This window comes from Narcine bancroftii, chromosome 10 (genome assembly GCF_036971445.1).
Source record: "Narcine bancroftii isolate sNarBan1 chromosome 10, sNarBan1.hap1, whole genome shotgun sequence".
Lineage (NCBI taxonomy): Eukaryota > Metazoa > Chordata > Chondrichthyes > Torpediniformes > Narcinidae > Narcine > Narcine bancroftii.
In genome coordinates, this window is record NC_091478.1 from 102992898 (window position 1) to 103002155 (window position 9258).

At 44.7% G+C, this 9258-nt stretch overlaps 1 protein-coding gene across 2 annotated transcripts; it reads right to left on the reverse strand.

The window, feature by feature from the left end:
- Positions 1–1050: 1050 nt before the first annotated feature.
- cmc2 (C-x(9)-C motif containing 2) lies at positions 1051–6630 on the reverse strand. 2 transcript variants are annotated; one of them, XM_069899542.1, is made up of 4 exons: positions 6541–6630; positions 4518–4647; positions 3336–3407; positions 1051–1309 (listed from the first exon to the last, which is right to left on the reverse strand). In XM_069899542.1, exons 2-4 carry the CDS (start codon positions 4596–4598, stop codon positions 1235–1237), a joined length of 228 nt encoding a protein of 75 aa, XP_069755643.1. In that variant the 5' UTR covers positions 4599–4647; positions 6541–6630; the 3' UTR covers positions 1051–1234. The 2 variants fall into 2 exon arrangements, with proteins under 2 accessions (XP_069755643.1, XP_069755644.1); XM_069899543.1 differs by lacking the exon at positions 6541–6630 and adding an exon at positions 6276–6383.
- Between the last annotated feature and the right edge of the window lie 2628 nt (positions 6631–9258).

A 9258-nucleotide genomic window follows, 5' to 3' on the forward strand; every position in this document is an offset into this window, starting at 1 on the left:
TCCTTTTATTGTCATGTAATAATGCATTAAAAAGACAACATACATGATATACTTCAACTTTTGCCTGCTGTAAGGTAGATTAAGATTCACCATTAGTGTCACCTGGTGCCCCTTATGGTATGAGAGAAAGAGAAGCAAGAGGATCTCTTCAGTCACTGAATATCCATGGATTTGTCTCCAGCTCTCCCATCATCGCTACTACCGCAGACTCCTGTTCAATCATTTCGGCAGCCAAAGCTCCACATCTAAACCTCCAACGATGAGGAAGCCTTCAGCACCTGAGATCCTTTCGGAGCCTTTATTGCCCTCAGCACCCTCTCGAATGAATTCAGGACCTGGGTTCCCATTGACCTGATGTCCAGCAGCCCACAACCTGTGCAGATTCCCTGACTCCAAGTTCCAAGCAGCCCGCAAGGCCCCCCTCCCCAACTGTAAGTCACCCAGCCTCTAAGCCCCTCGTTGGTCCGCTGCCGTGGTCACTGTCCTCCAAGTTTTCTTCTCAACAGGGTTTATTCTCCCCATTTCTGGTGCCCTGTGCTACACTGCTCCTCCCCGGAGTCTGCAACCCTTATCATCCCTATTGAGTCTCCATTAAAGTGTCCTGACCTAAAACATCGTCTGACCATTTCAACCCAATGGATGCATGGTGAGGTGAATGAACTATTGATGTATCCAGCCGGCCAACCAAAAATAACAGAGAGAAGATAGATGATTAGCATTTCAACTCATCTGAAAGCTAGTCATATTTGTTCTTTTAAAGTATCATCTTATTTGGAGAGAAAACATTGATGTGCTGAACACGAACAACAAATAAAGATAACTGGATTTATATTGCAGATAAAGATCAACCATCATGATCCCTTTTGGTTGCAGCATCATTTTAAAAAGACATAATATGAAGTAATTATCTGATTCACCATTTGCAGAACCTTCCCCCTTTGCCTTTTAACTGATGACATTTATAGAACGGTTCATAATTTTCTTAATGAAGTAATGTGTGCAGGGCTGAGGTTTGGAAACACAAAAGTAATTTCACATTTCACTGACACAGTAGGTCACAAGAGTTTGCAGGGTTTAATAATCTTTAGTTTTCAAATCTTGTAGCAATCACATTAGGATAAATGATGAAAGTTGGAATAATTTCCTCCCGCAGAACAACAGCTTCTGTGAGTCTCCAGTATACTTCGAGACCAATTCTCAGTCCAACCCGGGGTGGGTGGCAGGGGGGAGAAAATCACTTAGAAGACTCTTCAATTCGCTTTTGCATCCTTGCAGCGTGCTCCCTGTTTTTGGCCCTCTTGGATTTTTGCTGAAGGTTGAGAGAAAACAAGAACAGATGTTAGAAAATGGAACCGAGCTGCTCAGTCCAATGGGTCACTGGTTTTATTTAGTGAGGAGCTGGAACGCACCGAGCAGGAAAGGTCTCCAGGTCCCCAACTTAATAACTAATCTCCAACAGCACACTCAGAAAGGGATCAAAAGTGGTCACGATTTCCATCATATATTTTACTATTTATAATTTTATTTTTACCTTCATTTTCACTGGTGGTGCATTATCTTAATTTAATTTTATATTTAAATTTTAACTTTAGACCGGTGGTTCTCAACCTTTTACCCCCCCCTCCCCCACCTTAAGTAATCCCTGAGGTCCTGAGTTCATTCGAGAGGGTGCTGAGGGCAATAAGGGCTCCGAAAGGGTCTCAGGTGCTGAAGGCTTCCTGATTGTTGGAGGTTATAGTGCACTATTTGTACTCACTTCTTTATGGCACTGCATGGTGCTCTGGTTGGTAAGGGATTACTTAAGGAGGTAAAACTACAACCACGGGCTCTACAGAATTTTGTGATTTACTTAAGATGGTGAGTGTAAAAAAAAGCAAGTTGAGAACCACTGCTTTTGACTTGCAGTACAATAACAGGCCCTTCAAGCCCGCGAGCTCGTGCCACCCAAATATGCTAATAGACCCTGGTACATTTTGAAGAGTTGAGGGGGGGGGAAGAAATCAGAGCGCACCCAGAGGAAACACAGAGAGAATGTACAAACTCCTCACAGACAGTCATATGATTGAGTTAATGTACAGTTTACAAATGCATGAAATTGCTGGCTGCAGCTACACATGTACGTAGAACACACGTGAATGGGCAGCACCACAACAACTGAGATTCAAATCCAGCGCTGTGACCCAGTAATATCTGATGTGTAGAGATCAGCTGAGGCTTTTTGGGTTTTTTTTATATAGTCCTGTTCTAAGATGGTGATAATATGTATGTTTGCACGATGATGTTGTCACAAAACACTGAATTTCATGACTTGTTCGTGACAATAAATTCTCATTCTGGCTTTTAATAGCAAAAGGCTCACTTTCAACCAGAGAGCACTAAACCACAGCACAAGCCCTTCCACCCTCAATGTTGTGCTGACTGACCATAATGTTTGGGACAAAGACACCTTTTTCCTTTATTTGCCCCTGTGCTCCAGTTTTGTAATCAAACAATTCACATGTAATTAAAGTACACGTTCCAGACTTTATTCAAGGTTATTTGTAGATATTTTTGTTTGACTATGTAGAAATTACAGCACATTTTATACATTGTCCCCTCATTCCAGGACACCATAATGTTCAGGACGTTTGGGCACCACCCCTGGGAAGGCATTCCAGGCACCCACAATCCCTGTGTAAAAAGCTTACCCCTGATGTCTCTGCTAAATTTTCCTCCCGTCACTTTGTACAGATCTCCTGCACTAGGAAAAAGGTGCTGGCTGTCTACCTTATCTGTGCCTCTCTTAATCATGTAGACCTCTATTAAGTTCTCTCTCAGCCTTCTTTGTTCCAAAGAGAAAAGTCCTCGCTCTGCTAACCTTGCCTCATGAGACTTATTTTCCAATTAAGAACCAGCAATGTGGTCAAAATACAATTGCCACACTGAACTGGTTCAGCAAGTCCCCCAGTTCAAAGGGGTAATTAGGAGCGTACAGTGGTTGCTGGCATAGCCAGCAAAAGGCCAAGTCTTGAGAAGGAAGAACCACCAGACCAAAAACAGAGTTTAACCTTCAGATTCTTGGAGTCCCAATCGCACAGAACACTGATCACGGGTTCACAGTTCACCAACCCAGCTGTGCAGTCGGGATGATGAAAAGAGATGAACCTCAGTCATTCAGTGAGATGCTACAGCACAAGGAACGACCAATGTGGCTACCAGTACATCCAAGACAGATCCAGCTGTCGGATGGGAAACAAGGAGGGAAGATGTTTTGAAGAAAGAAGCGAGTTTTTTATGAAAGTTTTGTACTCCACCATATCACAGAACAAAGTCCAGAAACTTTAAAATCATCCTACCTCTGCACTTAAGCAAAGTCTCATCTCTCGGTCCACATCATTACATTTCCCCAGGAATTTCATGAAACTATGCTGTTGGGAGAGACGGGAGAGTTGATGAGCTACAAAGTTAGAACTTTGTTAACAAACTTGCTTTGTCAAGATTATTGTAATGAGTTGATGGGACAGGATATTAGAAATAAAATAATTGTCTCGTTCATCACCCACAGGGGATTAAGAGACAAGTTAAAATCTCACTATGGCCCTGAGAGCTTTTAAATTCAGTTAATTAAATGAATCTAGTAAAAGCAATGACTATCATGAAACTACCAGAGTGTTTTTGTCAACAGCCAAATTACTTTACTAAAGCTTTACAGGGAGGGCGAACTGCCCCTGTGGTCGATCCTGAGCCTAAGCAACATGCAAAAGTGCGAGCAATGTTCCGGACCTGCTGATGCTGCATGACCTGCTGAGATTCTCCAGCTCTTCTGTGTGTTACACTCGACACCAGCATCTTTCTCTCCTGAGCCAAAGCTTTGTGATGGACTCTATCCTAATCTGAAATGGCCCAATCATCCTACAGTTTGAGGACAATGAGAGATGGGGACTAAATATACTCTGTGGGTGTCTATGACACCTACATCAATCAAAAGGAGACAGCAATGAAGGCAACACAAGTTAAGAATTGTTATACAGCCGCACTATGGAGTTCAAATACTTATAAATAGTCAGTTGTGCTGCATGGTACAGCACCTAATAGCCTGAATATGCCTGAGATTGTCTGATCTCAGAAGCTCGTCAAGCTCAGGTCTGGTCAGTACTCGGAGGGGAGACCGCCTGAGAACATCAGGTACTGTAGGTTTCTGTGAGGGGTGCTGGACAAAAGTGGTGACTCTCTGTCTGCTTTATGGGAGACAAAGTTAAAGAATTTCAATTATGTTACATTCTAAATGTAGTATCACGTGACAATAATGGAACCTTTACCTTTTTTAACTTTCTTTTCCTAAATCTAAATGTGTTTAGATTCCCCCACATTACCAGAGTTTTGTAGAAAATCCAATGGATGCTGAAACCGGATGTGACTGGCAGAAAGATATAGTGGGCTGATGTGCACGGTGAGCAATATTATGCACTACACTACATCTTGTCTGAAACAGGAGCACCACGGGTGTCCAGAGATTATAGTGCACTATTTGTACTCACTTCTTTATGGCACTGTTGGAGGCGTTGAATTAGAAGGTTGCACTCCTGCGTATGCAGATGTGGTGATAGGTCGGGGTGCATCCTCGTTTTCCCGTTGTAAGCCAAGTGATATCAGGAATAAATCTTGCGTCTGAAAATCAGCAAATGACCATCGTTCTCAAAAAAAGCACTCACTCTACATCACCATGAATGAACTCCATTTGCAAGTGGAACTGGGTGAGCTGGTGTTAGAAGAGCAAGAATGCTCTTGTTGAGGGTACAATGGCATAACAAGCTATATTACTCAACATCATCCAGGAGTCTTGACTAAACTCCTGGATGAACCAGTTGACCACCCCCATCCCAACTAAGATGGGGAGTATAAATCATCTATTAAATATCAAGAATGGCCAGGAATCTAACGAGTTGTCACACAAACCAATTCTGGTTCATTGGTCTCCTTTCAGGCTAAAAATCTGTGTCCTTTTCCCGTAAGACCGCAGACCCACATGGCTGATCTTTAAAGCCAAGCACTCACATGCTACCTCAGGAAGGCAGCCAACACCATAAAGGACCCCCATCACCCTGATCACAACCTCTATTCACTGTTCCCTTTGGCCAAAAGGGACAGAAGCCTCAAGACGAGCACCTCTGCTTTGTTTCCAACAGCTGACAGGCTTTTGAACCTCCCCTTGCTACACTGATCACAAACGACTCTGACACGACACAAAGACCCGTCTGGCTTAACCCAGCGTCCTTTTAATTTAATTTACCATAATTTTAATTTAGATGTACAGCACAGTGATGGTAACACCACTTTTTTTTCTTGCACTCTGGTAACTGTGAATATTATCCTTTGTATGGATTTTTTTCTTTAATTTGATGTTTACTATTATAATTGCTTTTTTTTACAAGAAAAAAATAAGATTTGTACAAGGTATAGACTCATTAGTAATGGGTGGGCAGAATGATGTATTTCGAACTCTTCATTAATTAACTCTTCTTCATTAATTGGGTGGGATGGTTAGTGTACCCCTTGGTACAGAACCAGCAACCTGGGTTTGAATCCCACGCTGTCTGTAAGGGGTTCGTAATTCTCCTTGTGTCTGCATGGGTTTCCTCCGGTTGCTCCAATATCCTCCCACCCTTTAAAAAAAAGTACAGGGGTTGTCGGTTAATTGGTGTATTTGGCGGGCATGGGCCTGTGGGCTGGAAGGGCCTGTCACCGTGCTGTACATCAATTAAAATGATGGTGAATTAAATTAAAAGGACTTTGGGTGAAGCCAGCTCTGAGAGGAGATGTGTGACGAAAACCCAGTGAAGAAGAGGAGGTGAAGCATGAACGAGCCGGAGAAGGGCTGAAAGAAGTGGGAGGTGGGGAGAAACTGAGAGGGAACAGCATCCAGATTTTAGTCACCACCATCTCTGCTCCCTGGAGGAGGTTTTCCAGTCCAGGACACCTGAGGTGTCCATCTTCAGAAAACATGGCTTCATCTCTCCTGGCATTAACTCCGCCCTCATCTGCATCTCCCCTTCGGGAGAGAACAGCCAGATTCAGATCTGATCTGGCAAACCGGGTGGGTGAAGCTCAGGCAGACCTGCAAGGGTCCCCGTGGAGTGGACTGGGAAGAGCAAAGAGCAGGTTGGAAGTGGACCAGGCAGTGGTGGCCTGGAATGCATTGCTGGAGGCTGGTCCAATGGGGAACACTGAAAAGACTCATGGATGGAGGGGAAATAGAGGTTCGTGGGCTGAGAGGGAGGTGTGGAGGAGGTCCTCACCATATTGTGGGCCGAAGAGCCTGTACTGCTCTCTGGATTGTGTCCCATCCTGAGCACATGCTCAGCATTTTCTGCTTTTATTCCTAAGCAATTTGCATTCGCGACGTCTGAAAAATCGAGTGAGAGGGTTTTGATGGAGATGACCTGGATCTCCGGAGTTCAGGGTCACAGAGAAGGCTTTAATGTCTGCACCTATATTTACAATTCGCCCCCTTCGTTGATGCAGGATGAGACGATGATCTGCAATGTCACCCACGCCACTTACCCTCTGTCGCGAACCGCTCCCAGGAAGTAACATTTCACTTGTCACGGACAAGGCAGCGGACCAACGGGAGACGACCGTCCAATTCATCCACCAATGGGCGAAGGGAGTGGGCGGATCCCCCGAGGAGATCAGCCAATCGGAAAATGGAAAGTCTTTCCAGCCTCGCGGAGAAGCGCTGGAGAAAGTCTCGGGAAGGGGCCAAGACAGTCTGAGCAAACCCACCCCCCACCTCTGCTGCCGGATGGGGGGGCGGGGGGGGGCTGGCCGCCTTATGCACAGGAGCAGGCTTACCCATAAATTCCAATGGTGCAATCCTGGGATAATTAATAAATATGATTCTCCTTCACAGGCTGGACATTGCACTTCTTTTTAAAGGTAGTAAAGTTTCCCCGTGTCTCTTCATTTCTTCCTTGTTCCATTACTCCTCTGCTCTCTGTCACAAGAGACTGAGAGTTGGAAACATGTGTATATTTTACTGGTCTCCAGGCCCTCGGAAATTGTAGTACCAATGCCCTCGGTCCTGAGCTTCTGAAAGCAATTAGAGGTTTATCCCTTGACGATGTCCTTCCTCTTTATACTGCTCTGGGGAGAACTGTCATCCAGTTAGAGTTAATGCCCTATTTTTAAATGCACGACTCTACGCTTGTTCACTGCAGGCACTGAGAAGAACAGGAGATTCTGGTGATAAAATTATTGTCATATACATAAGTACAATGCACCAATGCTCCACATTATTACTTGCCGAAGCCACACGAGTCCATAATGTGAGAGATGGGAAAACTGATCTAAAATTATGAACATGAAGGAAACTAAAATTCATACATCAGTTAATGGCTGTAACCAGTACAAACAGGATGAGCTTGGGGATTAGGATGCAGGAAAGCAGAGTCAGCACGATTAACATAAGAATCTTCTAGTCTGTGACAAGAGCCACCATAAGACTAAGATAAGGAGTGGTAAGGAACAATAGAATGTAGGAAGTTGAGGTAGTCTGGATCAGATAAGGGTCTCCTAGCCCTGGACAGAAGTACCAAGTCCTACATATCTAATTAGCTAACCTTACACAGATTTATACATATTAAATTAGCCAACCCTAGACAGGATGAGCCAACTCTGCATACCAAGAGACTGTAGCCCCGAGAAATCAGGAAGGTGTGAATAAGGACAATGACATGAAGGGACACCAACAGGATATCCCCTGGTCCTCCAAGTCTACTGAAACTGCACATAGGAAGGAAGGATTGCCTAATGCCAAACCTCTCCAGCAGGAGGCAGAAGAATGTAAGGGGGAGGGTATTCCTATACTGAAATCAACTGTATAAAAGTTGGGTGAGCCCCAGTGTATGTGTGTATTCCCAAGGTAAGGGGAAGCACCCAACTTTGCATTGTGGTTATAATAAATGTTCTTTGTTCTCAATTTTTGTCTCGAGCAATTTCTTTAAAGGTACTTCTATTTCTAACAATAATAAGAAGCATAAACAATGATAGTATAAATTAAATTTCACTTACTCCATGGAGGATATTTACATGAAATAGTGTCTTAATAAAAGCAGTCTTGATCATCAAAGCCTCCCACCGCCCTGGAAAAGCCTTCTTCACTCTGCTACCATGGGGGAAAAGGTACAAGAGCCTAAAGACGAGGACTCAGCGGCACAAGGACGGCTTCTTCCCCGCTGCCATCAGATTCGTGAGCGATCAATGAATGAAAGACACTGCCTTACTTTTCGTAAACTATTATTTTTCTCTTTTTATAGAGTAAATATTGTGAGATGGTTATAATAGGAACGTTTGCCCTGTGATGCTGCACAAACACCGAATTTCATGACTTGCTCATAACAATAAAATCTGATTCTGAAGTTACCATAATGCACCATGAATCAGAAAAATAGATGATTAATGTAACAGGTTCAGCTCGTGCCACCCAACCAAAAACACTTGTGGTCATCTGGGTTCTGAATGACATCTTTTTTTTTTGAACGACAGACCTGAATTTGAGGAAGGTCAAGCTTATTGTCGCCTGATTGTACAAGTCCAACCCAAGGAAGTCGTGTTCTCTGGTCCTCGGTGCTAAAAGCGCGCAGACACACAACCAGACCTAGCGCTTGTCCAGATAAACAATATAGGTGCAGGACAAGTATTTTAATCTATACTAATAAATAAATATCGTGAGCAGTTCCGCTCGTGGTTCAGCATTCTCGCTGGCCATGGATAGAAGCTGGTACTCAGCCTGATCTGATGCTCCTGGGTCTGATGCTCCTGGATCTGATGACCTTGGGTCTGATGACCCTGGATCTGATGCTCCTGGGTCTGATGCCCCTGGGTCTGATGCCCCTGGATCTGATGCTCCTGGGTCTGATGACCCTGGATCTGATGCTCCTGGGTCTGATGACCCTGGATCTAATGCCCCTGGATCTAATGCCCCTGAGTCTGATGCCCCTGGGTCTGATGCCCCTGGATCTGATGCCCCTGGATCTAATGCCCCTGGGTCTGATGCCCCTGGGTCTGATGCCCCTGGATCTAATGCCCCTGGGTCTGATGCCCCTGGGTCTGATGCCCCTGGATCTGATGCTCCTGGGTCTGATGTCCCTAGATCTAATGCCCCTGGGTCTGATGCCCCTGGGTCTGATGCCCCTGGATCTGATGCCCCTGGGTCTGATGCCCCTGGGTCTGATGCCCCTGGGTCTGATGCCCCTGGGTCTGATGCCCCTGGGTCTGATG

What these genes read in the sequence shown, in the direction of transcription:
- cmc2 (XM_069899542.1), bottom strand. Translation starts at nt 4,598, where the DNA reads ATGCACCCCGACCTATCACCACATCTGCATACGCAGGAGTGCAACCTT. An exon ending in TCCAACAGTGCCATAAAGAA is followed by an intron (nt 3,408 to 4,517) that starts GTGAGTACAAAT and finishes CTCTCCCAACAG; the next exon opens with CATAGTTTCATGAAATTCCT. An exon ending in GACTTTGCTTAAGTGCAGAG is followed by an intron (nt 1,310 to 3,335) that starts GTAGGATGATTT and finishes CTCAACCTTCAG; the next exon opens with CAAAAATCCAAGAGGGCCAA.